The sequence below is a fragment of the Camarhynchus parvulus genome, chromosome 12 (genome assembly GCF_901933205.1).
Source record: "Camarhynchus parvulus chromosome 12, STF_HiC, whole genome shotgun sequence".
Classification (NCBI taxonomy): Eukaryota; Metazoa; Chordata; class Aves; order Passeriformes; family Thraupidae; genus Camarhynchus; species Camarhynchus parvulus.
Window position 1 is genome coordinate 1246999 of NC_044582.1, and position 21192 is coordinate 1268190.

A 21192-nucleotide genomic window follows, 5' to 3' on the forward strand; every position below is an offset into this window, starting at 1 on the left:
CTAAGGCTGATAAAAGCCTGCAGAAGCCAAGCAGAGGAGGATTTGCACTTCATCCATTCAGAAGATGATTAAGCTGTGTGTATGAATTCAGCATTTCAAACGACAGAGGCCAGTCTCCACATCTGAGTCATCTCAAAGGAGCTGGAAAGCTGATGGTTTCTAACACTCAAAATGCCTAACTTGGAAAACTTCATTAATACAATGACAATTTTTTTGCTCTCCACAGCTTGTTCTGGAACTTGGCTGATAACAAAGGCAGCACCCACACAGGGTGAGGAGCGCATCACACGTGACAAAGTCACACACACTGCTGAGCAGCTGCAGAACAGAAACTATGCCACTGCTGGGAGTCACCATGAGGGAGACATTTTCAACTTTCCTCATAGCAAGGCTTAGAAGGAGCACTCAGTACAAATCCTTGGCTGGAGAAGTTTTGGACACCGAATTCATCCCTGTTTATTTGTCAGTAATTTCCTTATAACTCAATGGTTCTGCTGCCACCCGTGCTACTACAGGAAAGGGACACCAGGCAGAGGGAAAATTTCTGCTAGAATAGGTCTAAGTGACATCACTCTCTGAGATTCCAGGAGTCCTCCGAGGGCTGGGACACTGCTGCTCAGGAAGACAAAGGGCTGAGGGTGAGGAGAGCACAGAAGGAAAACCCCACTGTAACAACGTGGGACTTCCCAATTAAACCCAGTTCCTACCTTCACCCTAAAGAGCATCTCTGTCCGTGTGCTGCTCCCAGTTCCTGCTCACACACAGCACAAACATGGCAAAGAGAGGCTGCCAGCAGGGATTCCTCCACAGCAGGAATATCTGTTCACTGGTGATGGGCTTCAAAACACCCATCCATCCATTCATGGCAGCCCTTTGGGGGTTAACAGCTCCACACCCCACCCACAGAGAGGACAAAATCTTCTGTAAACATAAACACTCAGGTACTCTCAAGAAGAAAAGCTGAAAATATTTAAAATATTATTAGATTGGTACAAGAGCAGATTGCTTTCAGAAACTCGAGAGTCACAGATCATGCATGATTTAATGTGCACAAGTAAGAATTTATGCATCAAATCTATGGGGCAATGTCTGGTGATGCTGAGTGTGGGAACATGGTTTTAGTACTTAAAAAAACCAACCAAAAACTCCCAAATAAGTCGTTTTTTACATATATTATATGTATATATTATTATTTATATATTTTATATAGTTTTATATATGTACACATTAAATTATATTTGTTATATATATTATATATTATATCTACAATATCTATATCTATTATATCTATTATATCTATCTATTATACATATAAAATATCTATTATATCTATTAATATATTATATCTATTATATATAATATAATAAATATATTATATATTATATAATATATAATATATATTATATATTATATATTATATATTTATTATATATTAGGTGATATTTCAATATTTAACAAATAGCTCTCTTTAAAAAGAAATTACAATATATCACTACTTTTGTTGTCTGAAAGAACTCAGCCCATTCCAGCTGAGTCAGCTGTAAAATCAGCAGGCCATAAAGTTATATCAAGAACTACAGATGCTTAAACATTCTCTTAACCAAGATCTGGTCAGGGAAAGGCTGTACCACAAAAGGAGCATTACCACATCAAACATCATGCCTGCATTGTAAATACAAAATGTTGAAATTTGCTGGGAAATTGCTCTTGGAACACAGCATAAACAATGTGCCCACCAAGCCGTAACTCAAGTCATCTTGGTTTTCATGAGCAATTTTGGGGATTGTTCTACATCCCCAGTGGGAATGAATGCCTGCTACTGCAGAGAATTCTGTAAATTCACTGTGTCCTCAGAGACTTTCAGAGCTTTCTTGGAGCCCCTGCCCTCGGCTCCTTCTCCAGTGCTGCAGGAGATTGGGGAACAGATTTTAGGATCTCCCTTGTGTTTTTTCTGTTTCATCTGAGGTCACTGTAGTTGATTACTTAGATGGTCAGAACTGAATTAATTTCCTTTTAAACTTCAAGTCTCCAGCAGCTGCTTTGAACCATAACCCAACCCTACCCCCCAAACCCAAAGTGGAAATTGCCAACAGCCTTCCCCTGACCCAGGGCCCTGCAGCTCGCTTGGGTGGAGGTGAAATTTCACTTCCCCCGTGGGACAGAGAGAACAGGAAATGTGACCAAGGCCAGTTTTGGGGGGTTTCTCCCAGGTTTTAGTGCTGTTTTCCAGGTATTGCTAGAGTAGTACTAGGTCAGAGACTGCTACAGAGTGTTTGCAGCATTCTCTACTCTTCTCTGATGAACCACTCTCAAATACAGCCAGATACAAACTGGAATTGACTCCCACCCATTTTGTTTTCCTGTTTTACCTTTGCATGAAACAGGTGTTAAACCAAATGGAGTGTGGGGATTAATCAAAGAAAACCAAATATTTTAACACACTCAAACCACTACTTACAGCTTTCACAATGTGAGAGAGCTCATCTCAGAACCCTCACATAAGCCAAACAATATAATGTGACAATTTGTGGGTTTTGTTTGAGGAATCCTTTATTTTAAAAGCAGTTAAAGGCTCATGATGACAAGCAGCAACAATAACAGCTAATAGAAAAATGTTTGCAATGATGTCTAGCAAGGATAATGAAATAGCTGATTGAAAATTATCTTCACAGAAATAGCACCTTTAGTTTCCCATTAAAATGATGGGACAATAAACAATGAATTATGAATATTAAAGACTGACATCTCTAGCAATGCTTCCTCCTAACTAACCTAAGTGTTTTTCTCAGCTCTGAAAATATAATTATCATGAAAGCATACACACCGTGATGTCTTATTATCTCTTTAACACCTTTTCTGTCCTGGCTGGTCAATATCCAAGGATGCAGCGCCCTGCTTAATTCAGGGCTGCAAGAACAGAAAGCCTTTGGTCCAGCCCGAGTGAGGACTCAAACCTCTGCTCTTGGCTGGAATGCAACCATGGATCACCAAAAAGTATATCCAGACCTGAAAAGGAATAATCGTGGAGCCTCCCAAAAATGGATCGAGTTCAGAGGCAATTCAAGCCAAGCTGGCCTGGTTGGCTGTGCTGGCTCAGAGATAATCAGGTTGCTCTCCTCCTGCTCAACTACCTATGGGACAATTTAACTCACTCTTTAATGTCACAGTTTTATAACCTGAAACGATGAGGATGGAATTTATCTGGTCTTTGGTAGAAAGAACAGAATTACAAAATGTGCTCTGTCAATGTATTTAATTAGTAAATCTTATTTTTATAAGCTTCTTGATTTTATAAGCATCTTGATACAAGGAGAGTACCTATTAAAGAGCGCTTTTCTTTGCAGATAACCCAGACAGCAGTTAAAACAAGTAATTCCAGACTCTTGAGATACATTTATCTTAAAACACAGAAGCGGTGTGTGGTGTAATGGTCACACACATCCATGTGCACATGTCAGTCACCTAGCTGGATTTTAGAGCTCCAAAGCCGTCTCTCGTCCCACAGGACCTCGCAAGGGTGAGAAACCATAGCCGTGAGCCTTGTTCTGTGCCTGTGCACACAAACCGCACCCAGCGCAGAGCTGAGAGCAACAGCCAGGCAGGCCAGCTGTGCTTCCTGAGGGCTGAGGGCAGCGGCACCTGTTTGTTTCTGTAACAGGAATACACAAAACCAGCAGAACCCAACCCAACCCAAAATGTGCCACTGCGGCGAGGACGCGGCCGAACACCGGCATGTGCGGACCCTGGGCCCGGGCAGGGACCGAGGGCTCAGCAGCACCGCGGGACCGGGACCGCGTGTGGGCCGCACGGCAGGGCCCGGGGTGCGGGCACGGCACGGCACGGGGTGCGGGCACGGCACGGCATGGCACGGCCCGGGGAGCGCGGGCACGGCACGGCTCGGGGGGCCGGCACCGCCACACACCGGGGACCTGCGGCCCCGAACGGGTGCGTCGGGGCGCGCGCCGGGGCAGCGACCGGGCCCCGCTCGGTGCTGCCGGCCCGGGTGTGCCGGGGCAGCGATCCCCGCTCGGTGAGCGATCCCTGCACGGAGCCGTCACAGCGCGGCCGCGGGAGGTCCGGGCGGAGCGGAGCGGGCAGAGGCGGTCACGGGCGGAGCGGGGCGGTCCCGGCGCGGTCCCGGCGCGGTCCGGAGCCGGGCGGGCGCGGGCGGTCCCGGCGCGGTTCCGGAGCCGGGCGGAGCGGGCTGGGCCCGGGCAGGGGCGGTCCCGCGCGGATCCGGGCGGAGCGGGGCGGTCCCGGCGCGGTTCCGGAGCCGGGCGGGCGGGCTGGGCCGGGCAGGGGCGGTCCTGGCGCGGATCCGGGCGGAGCGGGGCGGTCCCGGCGCGGGGCCGCGGCGGGAGCTGCGCTGCGCAGAGCCGGCTGCCCTCGGCCGCAGCGCGCCCCGCCATGCCCGGAGTGGCCGCGCTGGGCGCCGGCCCTGACCCTGAGGAGAGCTACGACTTCCTCTTCAAGCTGGTGCTGATCGGCGACGCCAGCGTGGGCAAGACCTGCCTGGTGCAGCGCTTCAAGACCGGGGCCTTCTCCGAGCGCCAGGGCAGCACCATCGGCGTGGACTTCACCATGAAGAGCCTGGAGATCCAGGGCAAGCGGGTGAAGGTGAGGGCGCTGGGCCCGCGGGGCTCGCTCCGGGCCGGGCCCGGGCCGCCATCCCCGGCTGCCCGCAGCGACCCAGGGCCGGGCCGGTTCCGCCCAGAGCCGGGGCCAGCCCTGGCTGAGCCCGGCTGCGGCAGCCGCAGCTGCGCCCCTCTCTGCTCAGGCTCCTTTCTGATGTGTTTACAAGGCAGAAGAAAGCTCAGCTGGACTGCCGTGTTTCCAGAAAGGGATGTGGAACTGGCAGATTGAGAGAAGGTTCTTAAATTAGGCATGCTATTATCTTAAGACACTGTTTACAGGGTGTCACAGGAAGTGCCGGTTTCACGGTTCTTCTTTATAGAACCAATATGCTCTAAATTTGACATCTGGTTTGTTTTTTGTTGGTTTTTTTTGGTTATGCTGGAGGAAATCAGCTGGTTGTTAGGGTTAGAAGGAGCCCAGGACATGTACCCCATGGATCTGTCCTCAGATTCTCAGTGGCACAGATTTCTGCAACTGTTCTCACCCTCTGAGCACAGGGAGTGCAAATGAACAGTGGGGAGAAAATGTTTAAAGCATCTAGGGTTTTATACTAGATAAACTATATAAATAGTTTATATAGTTTATAGTGAAGGTTACAAATATAGTAGATCAGTCCGTTCACCAGCCCCTCCAGAACGGAGTCCTGCAGCTATCCTTATCCCCAGTTAGACTAAAAAGCATTTAATTCAGTCACTGCCCGGAGGAAGATGATGGAATTGTAAAGCTTTTGGTGGCACACAAATGCAGTGATGCCGTTAAGTTTTGGCCTGTGTTTACCAAAGTAGGTGTCAAAGTCCTCTGTTGGTTTTTTCTTGTAAATTATCTTTGGTGAGTATTAAGGTGAGAAAGTTGCAGAAAACAGAAATGAAGGCTGGCATTTGTTAGGAAAAGAGAGGCATTAGCAGTTCCATAGCCATACCCTGCAGCGGTGTTTATTTCCTTGATACTGTCACGCCTTTCCCTGTCACGTCTGGCTGAGGAGCTGAAGAGCAAACTCAGGTTTTCTGTTTGAGCTGGCGGTGCCTCTCCCACGCTTCCTGCCGAGTGAGGAGTGGGGCTTCTCCTTTAAGGTGGAAACCTGCCTCTGTTTAACTGCCGGGCACACAGAGAGTGACAAATGTGTCCCTGGTGCCAGGGGCTGCAGGAGTGCCCCAGGAAACCAGCCTGACTTCCCAGGTGTGCTTTTTCGTGTTGTCGCTGCTTACACCTGGGTGTTCCAGGATTAGTAGCCTGGCTGTAACAAAACCTGAATTATTTCTAAGTGTTTTACAAAGAAACAAGGCAGGGAGTTCAAGGTCTTGAAGCTTTCTTTTTGTTTGGGCTGTTCTGTACTTCCACTTAGAAAAAAATGAGGAATGCAGATATTGAAGAAGAGTATTTTAAGTATTACTTCAGGGAAGTTAATCCAACACTTGCTGTTTGACCTTACAGATACTTTTGTCAGCTGCTGGGTCAGGGACACAGCCTGAAAATGAAAGCATTTCCTTGGAGGGTTTTTTTTGTTTGGTCAGTTAAGATGAGGAGTATATGTCAAGTTTAAATCAGAGTTTTCCAGTTTGATTGAGATTTCAGAGCAGCCTGTCTAACTGGGTTAGCTTTGCTCAGCATGCTCTTGGAATCAGGAAATAAGGAAGCATTTCCTTGCACTTTTTTGATCTCCCTTGCACACTCTGCTTGCACTTCTTGCCTCACAAAAGCAGGCCCGGTAGTTGTCTGCTGCTTTGAGTTCCTTAGGGGTTTATGCTGCTCAAGACAGTGTTGTTTTCTGTTTAGCAAATGGTGCAGGAATGAGATAGTTCCTGTTGTTGTAATATTTTACAGGCTCATCTTTAGACATTCCTTAAAAACAAAGTGTCTACAAAAGCTTGTCCCCCCTCCCCAGTGGCCTGAACTTCATTTTTAGTCTGGCTAAGGGTAGTACTGCAACCCAACACTTATTTTGAGATTGAAGCAAACAATTTAAGCTTAAATGTGCCTCTGTCTATTTCAAACTTCAGATGTTCCCATTAGTTACGTAACATTTCTGAAACATTTGGAACCCAAGGATTTTAGGTCTCACTTTCTTTTGATGTGGAGTGTTGTTGGGTTTTTTTTGGATAAGGGAAAAGATGCCTGTTGGAATACTGAAGGTTAAGGTGCTGCAAATAACTTTTTTTTTTAAATTATTTATGAAACTTGATGCCTTCCTTGCACCTTGCAGCTGTGTTCTTTCAAGTGTCTCATGTGGATTTCCACACACTGCTGGAGCTGACTAAACTTCATATAGAAAGGGATCAGCTTTGTGGAATGTCTGCAGGCTGTCTTCATTTACAGAAATGTTCTAGTACATGCTGTTTGAAATTGTGGCATGCTGCTTTCTCTAAAAGCCATCCTGCCTGGCTGGCTGAATCCTAGAGTGCAGACTGTAGTGCCTGAAAGTTGGTCTTGTTAATCACTCAAAAGTAGTGGTAATCACTCAATGCATAGTGATTAAAGTCCTATTGATAAAATAATTACTTGTTCTTTGAGTGATAGAAAAAGTCTGGTAAACAGAACAAAAACGTTTTATAACTGTTATATCACTGTAAGAAAAGATATTTATAAAATGCTGGAACCAAGATTTTACATAATGATAGGCAAGGACATTCCTAAGTCCAAGTCCATAAATCATGGTTAGTAATAACAAAAGTCTTTTTCTTTTGATGAATTACCTCCTGTGAGCTAATTAATTGCCTTTAATGCCTACGTTATGCTGTCATTTCATAGTGTTTTACATAAAGTGTTTTTTCCTCTATGCCACAGTTTTTCTCCCTCAGTATAACTTTCAGAAAGTAGCAGGAGAGAAGAACAGTTGCAAACACGTTCCTTTTACAACAAATACTTCTTTATTTGAAGAGGTATTTAAGTTAAGAAGTACCATTGCACTTTTTCTTTTACAGGCTTTTTCAGCCCATATGTTATTAAGATTATTGGCTTTGGTTCAGGCCTCATGGCTGTGAACTGCATTCCTTTCAGAATGGCCCAAAATATATTTTATGTCATGATCTGGCCAAATTGCCACTAATACAGAACTGTGTCTTGTTAAGTGTCCTGTCTCCTGACTGGGGATTTAAGGCCTTTGCTGCACAGATAAAAGCAGACCTATTGGAAGCAATATTCTTTGATATCCAGAGGAAAATGTAGCTCACTGTCAACTCCTTTGATACTCATAACCTGCAGCAAATGGGAACACTACATTCCCAAAAAAGAGGGATTCCTCATTTTCTGAAAATTGTGTAGGGAAGCATTTGAATGGGGCAGTTTATCCTGCCTGCTCTGTCCATGAATATCACTTTAAATTGAAATGCACTGCCACAGAGATGTTGCTTTTGGCAGAAACTGCCTGGATTAAGTTGCAAGGCTGTTTCAGTAAATGTTTTTAGGAGCAAGTGTTGTGATTTGCCAGCCTCCAGGAATGTATGTTATTGTTTGCCTTTTGAGATGACAGGACTCAGACACAGTTGGTTAAGAGTCATTTAGCACAGTCTTCAGGTCCAGTTTCACTGCTGGGACATTTTATGGAATTTTACTGCAAAAGTGACATTTCTGTTTTTGCAAAGGAAGGTGTCAGCTGGAGGATGCACTTAGTCATTATTTATGCTGCTCCACAAGCAAAAGCACACCTGAACTGTGGTACTTTAGAAGAATCAGGAAAGTACTTAATAAATTATGTAGGAAGTAAGGGAGGGAGAAATTATGTACTGTGTCTTGGGGCCATCTGTTAAGCATTAACCTTTGATAAAGAATATGTTGATCAATGCAGGAACAGCCACACTGGCCCATTTGATAATGGTCATTTACTGTGCTCTTTGGCCAACCTGCCACTCACATCTTCAGCATTTTCTGTGTCCCTGTAGCTCAAAATTTGCTTTCTGTAAGCCTGAGCAAACACCCCAGAATGATCTTCCAGGGCACCTCGTGGAACAGGTTTCCTCTTACATCCAGTTGAAACCCTCCTTGTCCCAGATTTTTTTGGGGGTCTCTCACTGTCCTTTATGTGCCACCATGAGGAGTGTGGCTCTCCAAAAGGTTCCAAGCTGAGATCAAAATAACCAGCTTTACTGAGTAAATGAGTATTCAGTAGTGAAACAATTAATATTTGTGATTAAATGAGTACTCAGTGGTGAAACAATTAGTGAAACAATGAGAAAGGTGGCTCCTTTATTCTGCCATATTCCTTCTGAACAAGGAGTATTTATTCCCTGTTCTCTTCCTAGCAGTGGTCTCCCTGCCACCAATCTCTGATTTCATAGGTGTTTCTAATTAGTAGTTTCAAATGAATTCAGCACAATTCTCCAGCAATCCCAACTTCTTCCTGCCTTTCTTACACCAAAGGAGCTGCCAAAGTAATTACAAAATCAGGAGCAGCTTTAAAAGGTTACTGAGTTACAGACGTGGCTGCCATCATGTTATTTACAAAGCTGAAGCATTTAAATTAAGGAAATAAGTAATTAAATATTAAGTATTATTATTAAGTAATAATTAAACATAATTTATTAGTAGTATTAATTATTTATTATTAAAATAATAAAATTTATTTGTTAAATTTTATTTAAAATATTTGTTTTCATGAATAATGTTCAAAATTAATAATTATGTAATTTACAACACACATCATACACTTGTACAATACAAAAGAATACATGAGCATATCTTTTTTTGTAACCTGTGGCTAGTACAGTTCTTTTGGTATTTAACTTTTAACTTAAACTGAGGGACTTTGAAATGAGAAATACTAAGACTACATTTTTTTTTCCAAAGAGCTTTCAATTGTTATTTTTTATCAAGAGTTACTTGCTCTTGTACTTGAAATACAGTTTAACAGAAATACTATATAAAACTTTTACTGTGCACAATCTGGTTAAAGTTATAGTTGTCATTGGTATTTTTTTATAGTTGTCATGGTTCTTTTTCAGTAGAATTCTGTGAAATTTATCTCTGTAGACATGCTGGAGAAAATAGTGTTTACTTAGGATCAGAACTGATATTTTTGTAATTACTCAAATTATATTTTTAACCGTGTATCAGACTGATTAATGTTACATGAAATTATTTTTCTTTGAATTTTCTAAAGATGCTGTCAAGCAAAGTAGCTGTATTTTCCCTTTAGAAATACAACTTGCTTTTCATTAAGTGATCTGGTTCATAATACCTCCTTGCTGTGTCTATAGTGTGTATTCTTAATGCTAGAAGACATTATTCAAATTAAAAATTATGTGCCCAAACGAGGTTTTCAAGCTTCCAAACTGGAGGGGGGATTGTTCTTAGCTCAGTCGCTCTGCACTTTTATTTACACCACAGGAAAAGTGTAAGCCAAAACAATTTTATTTCTTAATTCAAGTGTTTCCAATTTGTCTGTGCGCACAGAATCCCTCGGGCCCTTCCCAAGAGTTGGGTAATCATCTTGAGCCTTTTCTAGCACTTGACCTAATCAGGTGCTGAGATTTAACCAGCACAAAGGGCTGGTGGGAGACCCGAGTGCAGAGATCACCATAAACCTGCCCCCAGTTTCTGGTCCCTGCTAATTGCTGCTGACTGCTCTGAGCCATTATCTGTTTCATTAATAATCGTTGCTTTGTGCTTTTCTGAGTCCATTACAGTCCTTCCCCTGCTCTGAGAATTCCTTTTTGCTGGGATTGATTCCCTCTCAGCTGTACATATATCAGCTGGATCTGAGTGCTTGCTTAGCACAGGAAATGAGATCTTATCAGCACAGCCTTTTCCAAAGGGAAAGTTGCTGCTCAAAAATGCAGCACAGTCAGAAGAGACAAAGAAAACGCTACTGTGCAAAAGAAATAAAAGCAAAAGTGGTTCCATATTGTTTGGTATAAAATAGCTCTGGCACATTGTGTTAAGTTGTTGATAACACTTCAGAATAAGGAGGTTCAGAGGGAGGGGAAACCACAAATAAAAGGTCCATGCAATGGGAGGACTCAAAACCCCACTAGTACTTGCTTATGTCCTGTTTCAGTGGAGATGCAGAATACAAGGAATGGTACAAAAAGACAGGCAGTGCTCTCCCATTTATCAGTTGGGATAGAGACATGAAAGTGCAGCAGAGCATAAATTCATAGCAGGAAGTTCTTTCATTTCAGTGTGACTGTATATTGAAGCCAGGAGCTTTGGAAGATCCTTCAGAAAGGATTTTAGATTTATACTGAGGAGAAGGACATCCACAGTTACTTTAGATTAGAAGATCCTGGACTATAAGCCATCACGTTCCAGGACATCAGACAACCTAAAAAACAATGGGATTTATGAAGAAATTCTCTATGAGCAGCATGCTGTGTTTGTCCACTGTGAATTATTTGGTCTCTTCCTCTGGAACATCTAGTACTGGGAACTCCAACTCTGATACCAAACTCATAATTCTTATGCTGCTGGATTTAGGCAAAAGTATTTAAGAATTTCTTCCTGCCCAGTTGTAATGTGTGTTTTACCACCCAGAAAAGGGCAGGTGATGACACTGACAGATCCTTCACTGGCTTTGTTGAGACCTAGGATTGCTGGCATATTGTTTACACACTCTTTTATATATATTCTTTTCATTGTCTGATATTTCCTTCTAAAGCAGCCTCAGTGCTCTCAGATTATGTGACCACATCCTGCTCCCTTTGTTCCTGCCCTGCACAACTGGCAGAGCCACAGGTGGTGTGGTGGCCAAAACCCACCTGCAGTGTCAGTGACACAGCAGGTGACCTTGGCTGCAGGCTGGCACCCTGTTCTGCTGCCAGGGGTGACAAAGGGCTGGGCACACCTGAGAGTTCCAAAATCTGCCACAGGAAGAGCTTGCTGGCAGGAAACCAGGGTCCCAAGTGATGCAGGTACAAACTCTGAGCAGCCAGGTTCTCAGCATAGATTACATATACATATATATATATATATGTAGTTATTGTATATATGCCTCTATATATATATATATATGTAGTTGTTCTATATATATGTCTGTATCAAGGTTCTCAAGCATATGTTCTCATCCTTAGATCATGTACAACAGGCTAGATAAACATAGGGCTAGAATGCATTGCATAGACAGGAGATTTGGATCAAGTCCTGTCCCTTGGCTGAGGAGAGCAGCTGCTGTGTGTCACTGTGTGTCACTGTAGCAGTGTATCTGAACCACTTAGACTGCAGTGTGCACCAGCCATCCCCCTTGTAACTGTTCTTACCGGAATTTTCTCAGGGCCCTCTGGAATTCATCAAGGTTATTAGGACATAAACTGTGCTAAAATAATAGAAAAGAAGCTGAGAAACTGAATTCCAAGACCACAAGAAAGAGCAGAGCGCTGTGAGCCAGGAGGAGTGGTTCAGGGTGTCACTGTGTGTCCCTGTGTGTGACCCTGGTATGTCCCCTCAGCTGCAGATCTGGGACACGGCGGGCCAGGAGCGCTTCAGGACCATCACGCAGAGTTATTACCGCAGCGCCAATGGGGCCATCCTGGCCTACGACATCAGCAAGAGGGGCTCCTTCCTGTCCATCCCTCGCTGGATCGAGGATGTCAGGAAGTATGCTGGCTCCAACATCGTGCAGCTGCTCATTGGTGAGTTGGGAATGCCACTGCTTGTGCAATGTGGCCTCACGTTTTGGTTCTGCTTGGATTAAGGTGTGTGCAATAACCCAGCTGGAAATTTCACCAAAAGAGCTGATTCACTGGAGCAGGGGTGTTTTGTTTTGGTTGACTTCTGTTAAGGAGTAGACAGCTTTGAATCCTTTGCATCTCGTTTAATGGAGGACTGGGGTGCCCAGGATTTCCCAGTTCCAAAGCACAGCTGCTGTGGACTTCCCTTCCCTTCCCTTCCCTTCCCTTCCCTTCCCTTCCCTTCCCTTCCCTTCCCTTCCCTTCCCTTCCCTTCCCTTCCCTTCCCTTCCCTTCCCTTCCCTTCCCTTCCCTTCCCTTCCCTTCCCTTCCCTTCCCTTCCCTTCCCTTCCCTTCCCTTCCCTTCCCTTCCTCCATCCTAGCAAGCTGATGTGTTTTGGTGACTTGGAGCACACACCCACTTGAGCAGACAGGGAATTTTGGAAGGACTTTGGGGCAATCAGAGTTTGTCAGTTCTTTGCTAGAAGTTCTGCTTTCCAGCCCAAAAAGTTTTGGGCTGAGTTTTGGACTCAGATGTGGCTCTTGGGGCCTGCAGAGCTGCTAATGCAAGAGCAGTACCATTCTGGATTTCCCTAGGAATCAGCAGACAGCTGCTGTTTTCACAGAATGGTTTTGACTTCAATTTCTAGCCTGTTCCCTTCTGTTAGGGTCTACAGGCACCACTCTTGAGTTACTTTTCCTGTTCTTTATGGGTAACACAGAAATACAGGTTGGAAAGGGCTGGGGAGGTTATCCAGTCCAGGCTCCTGCTCACAGCCAGGCCAGAGTCAGGCTGGTCAGGGCCTTTTCAGTCACATTTTGAAAATCTACAGAATGGAAATTCTTCAACTTCTTAGGCAACCTGAGCCCCTCCTGCCAAGCCCTTCCTGTGACACAAACAAGCAGTTACAAATCCCTGTGTTGTTCCCTTTCCTTCCAGGAAACAAGTCTGACCTAAGTGACCTTAGAGAGGTTCAGCTGGAAGAAGCGCAGAGCCTGGCTGAACACTATGACAACATCATCTGTGCCATAGAGACCTCAGCAAAGGACTCCAGCAACGTGGAGGAGGCCTTTGTGAAAATGGCCACAGAGCTGATGATGAGGCATGGAGGGCCCATGTTCAGTGAGAAGAACACTGACAGCATCAAGCTTGACAGCAAAGACGTTGTGGAAGGCTGGGGGTGTGGTTGCTGATAAGAGCTAGCTGATATCCCTGACTTTACTGGAGTTTAGATGGTGCTTCACCCTAATGCTGAGTAGCATGGTAGCCATATCCTCCTCCTCCTCCTCCTCCTGTGAAACCAGCAATTTTGTAGAAATTAGACACAATCCTGTTTGCTTTGGTGTCTTATTTTTAAAAAGGGACTTTGGAGAGGTGATCCTAAAAGTCAAACCCTCTGAAAAACTTACTCAACATTTGTGCCCACGGTTTTATTTTCTGTAACCTTCATACGAGTTACAAAAATGGAGGAAATGACTTTGAACTTGGTGTTTTGGGGTGGGAACACATTTGGCTGGGGAAGAGACTGATGCACACCCAAAGGTCTGAGCATTTAGCATGGCACTGTGGCAAAGGAGGTCACTTTTGGAGCAGGCAGTCTTGACAGTATCTCTCCAAATGCTCAGCACTCCAGCAGTGACCAGGCAGTGGCAGCGATAATGGTATTTCAAGGGCCAGAACAGCCAAGATTTTGATTTCAGGACCAAATAGCAGTCTATGGATTGCTGGTTGCTGTTGGAGCAGGCCCAGGTGGGGGAGCTCCTCTCAGGTTTTGTTACCATTTGAAGTTTTAACAGAAAGCAGAACCAGCCTGAGCACTGTCGCTGGACCAGGGGGGTGATTTAAAGCAGCCTTGAGGAGAGGGAAGATGCATTTCATTTGCCTGTTGTTTGCACAGTGATAGCTCCTCTTTCCAGGTGGGAGCATCACTGAGATTTTGCCCTCAGGTCTCATCATTTCATTGCACAACTCAAGCCCTGCACCCCTGGAAACAGGAGCTGAGAAGCCTTGACCTGGCTGTAGCCAAGCTCTCTTGCCATGTGCCTGATGGTCAAACACAGGCCTCATTCTGTCAGGCATTTGGTGTTACATTGCCAGAGTGCATCAGTGGCATAAGTGGATTTGATTTCTTTATTGGTTTTGTTTTTTAAACCATCTCTTTAAATACTGCATGGGCATATAATGGGAAAGAAGACCTCAGAATAGCTGAGAACTGCATGAGTGCAGAGAGACCAGTGTCTTTTTGAGTGATTCCCTCCCAGCTTTGTACCCAAATGTTCCCCTCTCCCTATCACAAGTTACCACTTGCTACTCATTTCTTTAGAACACTCAGCAGGAAAAATCTTTCATAGTGGATCAGAAGTCTACATAAAGTAAAATAGATTTCATAATGCAGCTCTTTCAGCTGCAGCTCTGTAGAGTCCCTTGTAGATGTAGCTGAGGTACTGATGGATTCCTCTGCAGTTACACTCTCAGGCACCTTACAAAAGTGGATTTGCAAAGAGAGCAGGAGCAGCAATATTTTAAATTCTGCAGATAAAGCAGAGGTGTTCAGGTATGGCAAGGGAATTTTGCAATCCTGATAATTGGAAGGAGTCACTTTTCCAGAAGCACCATTTGAAGGCAATGTCTTGTCTCTTTGAAAAAATCCAGGTCAGAAAGGACTTGAATTGTTTTGCTATGAGGGCTGCACCAGTTCAGTCATCCAACATATCCAGTGTCATGAAAATTAGGAAGATTTAGGAAAGGGCTAATGGATACCAATTTTAATCCTATTCATCTTCCTGTAGCAAATATTGAACCAATCTCTGTTCTTTCTGGTTTTTTAAACTGTGAGGTAGATAACTGAGGAGTAATGTGTGCTTTGTAGCCTGTTTGCTTCTATATAAGGGGTTAGTTTTTAAATTTTATAGTTGTGAGAATGAAAAGGCCTTAAATTTTTCAACTAGTATAGTTTTCACAATTCTGGTATTTTCTGCAGAAGGGCAGGCTGAGCTGCAGTACTTGGTAGTGCTTTTGGATGGTTTTCCAGGATATTCCTGCTTCCAAAGATAGTAGGCAATAAATACCCAGTTAGGCAGTTGGGAATTTGAAATTGGGAATGGGAATGAAAATGGGAATTTTCCAAACCCTGGAGCTGTTGGTGTATTCCCTGTGTTCTGCTCTCAGGAGAAACTGTGAAGTCAGTCAAGCTACAGCTGGGTGCTGGTGGCTGCTTTTCCTGCTGGTGAGGCCCTCCAGGCACAGAATATTTGCAGACATTTGATTTTCCCATTGCAGTTTGTACGTGTGGGTCGTGGTCCTGCAGTTCTGCTGCAGCAGGGACCCCCAGATGAGCTCAGCCCCACTTCCTGCAGCATTAGTGCCAAATCTTTCACTGCTGAGAAAAACCCATTTGCATTTGAGAACAATATTGCTACTTCTCAGACTGAAATCCATAGTTTACATAGCAACTCATCTTAAAACTGGAACAAGAAGCAAAATGAACATAAATCCTGCTTCCAGTGCAGCCAGTGAGTGATTGTGATTTTACAGTAGATGAAGAACTGAGGAATTATTGATCCATTCTCTTCGTTTTGAGGTTTGTTTAGTGAATAAGTAGAATTAGACCAGGCACTACAATTTTCATTACAATTTGCCTGGATTTATCTCTTAAACTAGGCTTGAAGGGTGAGGCTCTGTCTGCAGGTGAGTCTGGTTCAGTCAGAAAATGTGCAATACAGCAACAGTGATTTGTTTGCTGTACTTTAAATGAAGGCACCAATTCCAATTAGTTTTCAGTTTCCTGCAGAAAACTAAAACCTTGGCTTTAAATCAGTTTTGTCTTTTAACTCTTGGCTCTTTTGTCTTGTAACAAATGGAGTACAAGTTTGCATGCCCTCTTAACTGAACAAAAGAAATAGAAGACGGCTTAGTTTATTTTTAATTTTTTTTTTCAGAAGAAACCTGACAACCTGGTTTATTTTTTACATTAGCAGCTGGTGGTGCTTGGGCTGTCAGGAGTTAAAGTTTATTTTGATTACCAAACCCTTCCTTTGTTCACTGCCCACCAGCCTGGGAGCTCCTTGACCAGAAATACACAGAAAATGTGGAGATTTTCACTGCTCTGCTGAAGGTTTTATCAAACCTGGGGCTCTCACCCAGCTATGGAATTCAGGAATTAGGTTGGTTTAACTCCATTAATCCTATTGAAACCAAAAGCCTACCTGGGTGGAGAGAGTGAGGAGCAATAAACCTGAGATTTATGGGTAAAAAGCTGAGTTTCACCTCTCAGGGTATAAATGGGCACTGGTGTACATCAAGTGAATAATTCAGTAGTGCTTGTTCAGAGTTCACAGCATCAACATTTGCCAGGAAATCTCTTTACTGCCAGTTGAACATTAACAAGGCTATGGTGCAGTAATTGCTTTTAAGCAGATCCCCTTGGCTGATCATGTATTTGCATTAGTATTTATCATTTCTTTTTGGCAGTACCAAAGTGTGCAAAAATATTACAAAAGCACAGGAGGGGACATTGATCTCTGCCTTGTAGCACTTGGGAGTGGAATGCAGAGGCAGATACTGAAATGAAATCATCAGCAGAATGTAGTTCCCAGGAGCCTTTGTTACCCTTTGTATTGATTTTAAGCTAATTTTATCTCCAGTTTCTCATCCAGTCCATCATCATGGATGGAACTTGTACAAATATTTATAATTACATCAATATAAAACCAAATGCCAGCCCAGAAACCTGCCAATGTTTGCTTAGCAAAACAAAATTTGAGAAAAATGAAAATACTGAAGAACAGAGGAGAAGTCCTGATGATTTTCTTGCTCTCACTGTACTGGCAAGCAGGTTTTTCAGGGGGAAAAATCCAAATTAAGCCCAGCTAAAACCGCTAATAGCTCTCCTGTTAGTTAGCTAATGCTGATAGATTTCCAAGAACTTCACCAAAAGTGGAACTTTTGCTCCTTTGGGTGCCTGGGCTGTCATATGTGACAGCAAGGGTTTGGGAGATTGTCCTTTGGACATGGCATGCAAACTTGTCCTGAAAAGTTGAAGACATTTTTTAAAAGTGAGCCAGGAGCTGAAAAGGTCCTGACCTTCAAAGGAGCTGAATTCACACAGACAGAAAGCTGCAGGCAGATGCCTCCCAACGTCTTCAAAAGCATCTCGGTACCTTTGCAAATAAAGCACAAAACTTGTGGGGAAGTGGTTTTGCACTATAGGGAAATAATTATCAGAGAAAAAAAAATCATTAATGTGAAAGGCAGAGCATCTTGATTATTCTGCATTTTTCATGTTCATTTCCTAGTTCAATGCTGTGCATAAGTAAGATTTTTCCCTTTATAAATGATATTAAAATAGATAAAGTGTGAAAAGTAGTTTGATACTTGACAAAATAAATGCTTTCTTAGGAGAGTGATAATATTGATGAGGAGAATAACTTTGCTGATAGGGTTTGGTGGTGCAGTGTCAGGGATTCCCCACAGAGTTGTGTTGGAATGATGTGAGACACAAAAACCATTCCCAAAACAGGGGAAGCCACTGGGGGACACCAGACCCTGTCCTGCCTGCCAGACAGAAAATAGATGCAGGCTGGTACTGAGCAGAAAGTGAATTTAGTTCTTTGTAACTGTTTTTAAAAGATTTCTGTTTCAGATTTCTGATAGGCAGATGTGCTCTGTGCTGTCAGGCAGATTTTCCCTCTGCTGTGCCTCACTCGCTGAGATCTGCCAGGTAAAAACCCCACAAGTGCAGAGAAGGGAGCATCCCAGCCAGTCTGGCTCACACACACCTCTGGGGGGGGAAGGAAAAAATCTCTAATTCATATTGAATTCATTCACTGCATTCCAAAATTATTTCAGGGGTTTGGGTGATAACAGTGTTAAAATGGTTCTGCATTTTCTAGGACAAATCTGTTGCTTTTCGAGGTTTTTTCGAGAGATGCAGGCTGTACATTTCTAATCATCAGTAACTGTTTTGCTTTTAAACTTTCTTATCTCAATACTGGCTAAATGATTTGGAATTTGAGGAGACAAGGGAGCAAGCTTGCATACTACAGTAATTTTTTATACTTTACCTTCATCTATTTATGAATTTATTATGAGAAGTATTTTTAAACATGAAACCTGCTTTTGTTGTGAATTTTAGCAAAGTAGTGGATACATTGTACTGTGTATCATTAAAAAAGGTTTAATTAAAGTAAACATTTGGCAATTAATACCTTTTGTTGTTATTTTATGCATGTACCTTGTGGTATATGGTGAGAAACAAAATCAATTTTAGGAAATTATGTATTCTGTCCTGCAGTGATGTATGGTCTGCTTTTACCAAGATATGACCAAATGTAACAAATGGTGCTGAACTAACTTCCTCTTACCCTCCAAATATCCATCACCTCCAGCAATGCGTGCACTTCCAATTGTTCCACTTAGCAAACTCTCCAGCAGAGCTGTCTGGAAGATGAGGAATGAAACCCCAAATGCTCAGTGTTGGAGAAGTGCAGATAACCCTCGCAGTGCTTGCAATTAACTGTGAACAATGCTGTACCTCCCCAGGGGAATGTTTAGATCCTGGACTTGATTGAAGTAAATTAAACAAAGCAACACCCCTTGCTCTTTGCTTGGCTCTTTAATTTGAGCGTCAGCAGATGGGAGTTGGTGATCCACAGGAGGCAAATACTGAATTTCTTGGTTTGCACTGTCTGCTGCTTCAGTGACAGCCTCAGGTGCCAAAGGAGGAGTTGTCAGTGCAATGGCCAGGCTCCAGAGCTGGCTCCTCAGGGTGCTGCTGCAGCTGGATTTGTCACTGAATTCTCCTTAAGGACACATTTTTACTGTGACTGCCCTGGCAGGGTGTGCTGGAGGGAATCAGTGAGAGAGGGAAACAGTGCAGGTGTCATGAGTAACATCTGCTCCTGGGAGGGACTGACCTGCATTTCCTCATCTTCTACACATTAAACTGGAGTTTCTAAATCTGTCTGGGCAAAAAAACCCCAACTTTTCCCTTTTAATGGCTTGTTATAAGTGCATGTGATTCCCAGAAATTATTTCCCATTTTTGTGAACTCTTCCTGGAATTCCCCAAGAATGTGAAATAGTTTGGATAAAAGAAATCTACACACACTACAACTATTTTACATTGGCTGTGGTGAACTAACTTTTCACTATGTAGTTTGTACCTGCAAAAAAACCCTGTATTTTTTATAGTTTAAGTTTACTGAATATTTTTCCTCCACATCTGTGGGCAGGAAGTTAACTGTTAAACTAGCAAAAAGCATTTTCCCAGGTACAATTCCATAAAACAAGACACCAATCCCAAATCCTATAGGAAATCTGACTCTGAGATTCTTACCTGTACACCTGGTGCTGCTTCTGCTTCAGGAACAGATCAATAAATAAACCAATAAATAAAGAAATCACCTGCTGGGTGTTAAATTATAAAGCATGTTCAGCATGATCCCAGTACTGAATTCTGAGCTTGGCATAAAAACCAACACAATGCATGGAGGAGAGGTTTTAGTTAAGACCTGCTGAGTGCCAGGTGGTCTGAATTAGACAAATTAAAGCAATCTTTACACAAAGTAAACCCACCTGTGCTGTTTGGAATATGCGCTCATCTGTTTTACTCACAGAAACACTTTCCTGAAACTTGTAAGTGTGCAGCCTGTTTCTGTCAATGTTGAAAACAGGATTTATCTCACCTTGTCCAGACAAGAGTTTACCACAGGCTGTGTGAGATGTGCTGTGATATCTGTTAGTCCCCATTTCTGTACAAGTTACAGAGCATACAAGGGCACCACTGAGTTCCACAGAAACTCCTGTAGTAATCCCAGCTTCTCCCCTTTACAATGATGGAAGGAGATTTCCACCTCTTTTGGCAGCTGCCTTCTGTGTGTACTGTTATCCAGGTCACTATTTCTACTAATTTCCTTTATTTCCTTAATCTGCTGTTTTTTCAGCATTTTGGCTTTTTGAGGGTCTGCCACTCACCAAGCTGGAGCTCAGTCCATGGAGCTGGAGAATCTGGAATACCCTGAGCCTTGGAGGGTTTTAGATTTTGCTGGTGATGGGACAGAGAAAAGGGGACTGTTTTCCTTTTCTACAAACACATTTTGTGTTAACGTTTCTGTTACAGTTCCTTCATGAACCTTTTGAAGTGTTTGTCCACATTGTAGAGAAAAAAAGGAGAAACACACAGAACATTTTCTGTTCTTCAGCAACTCCCAACATTTTTATTCCTTGCTTCACCAATTCTGGTAAAGTTAGAGAGTTTTGCAACATGCTTTAGTACTGAAACAATGTGGCTTTAAATCATCCTGACCTTACAGAATTACAGTCTTAGATTCAGCGTTCTTTGCAAATACTTGGTAAATGACAGGACAGTGCTAAAGGAACAGGTAGGTATCTGTTCATTGTACCAATAAAAAGGCAAGAATGTGCTGCTGTAAATACTTTTCCAGTGAAGAAGCAGGAAATGAACTGTTCAGGGCAGTGTCCTCACACTGCGTGCAGCGAGACACTGAAAGCTACTCAGGAAACATTGCAAGAGATGGATCAACAATCCTGGCAGTGCAGGGGGTTACAGTGACAAAATCTGACTGCACAGCAGCCCTGGGCTCTCAGAGCTGCTGCTGGGGTCAGGAGCAGGGAAGGATTTGGCCAGGAAGTCATTCTGACAGCCCTGCAGGAACCTGGGAGAATGAACACCCAGGTTTTGTTTGTACAATTTCTGTTTAAAAATAAATAAATGAATCTTAAAAACCTGACTAGTCCCTAATGTGGATTGATCTCTGTGTGTAAGTTGACTTTGGTTTAAAACAATTAATTGGGTTATGTTTTCCAAGCTTATGTGTTATAACAAATAACACAGAAATATTTTCAAGGCATCTTCGGGATGAAAACTTTGGAATTATTTTACAAAAATAACAAAAAATAAATTACTCTTTTTAAACTAACAGCTATAAAATCCATGAACCAA

General features: G+C 43.2%; 1 protein-coding gene across 1 annotated transcript; it reads left to right on the forward strand.

The window, feature by feature from the left end:
• Positions 1-4350: 4350 nt before the first annotated feature.
• On the forward strand, positions 4351-18430 carry RAB43 (RAB43, member RAS oncogene family). The gene is made up of 3 exons (XM_030956783.1): positions 4351-4617; positions 12011-12194; positions 13171-18430. Exons 1-3 carry the CDS (start codon positions 4408-4410, stop codon positions 13422-13424), a joined length of 648 nt encoding a protein of 215 aa, XP_030812643.1. The 5' UTR covers positions 4351-4407; the 3' UTR covers positions 13425-18430.
• The last annotated feature ends 2762 nt before the right edge of the window (positions 18431-21192 follow it).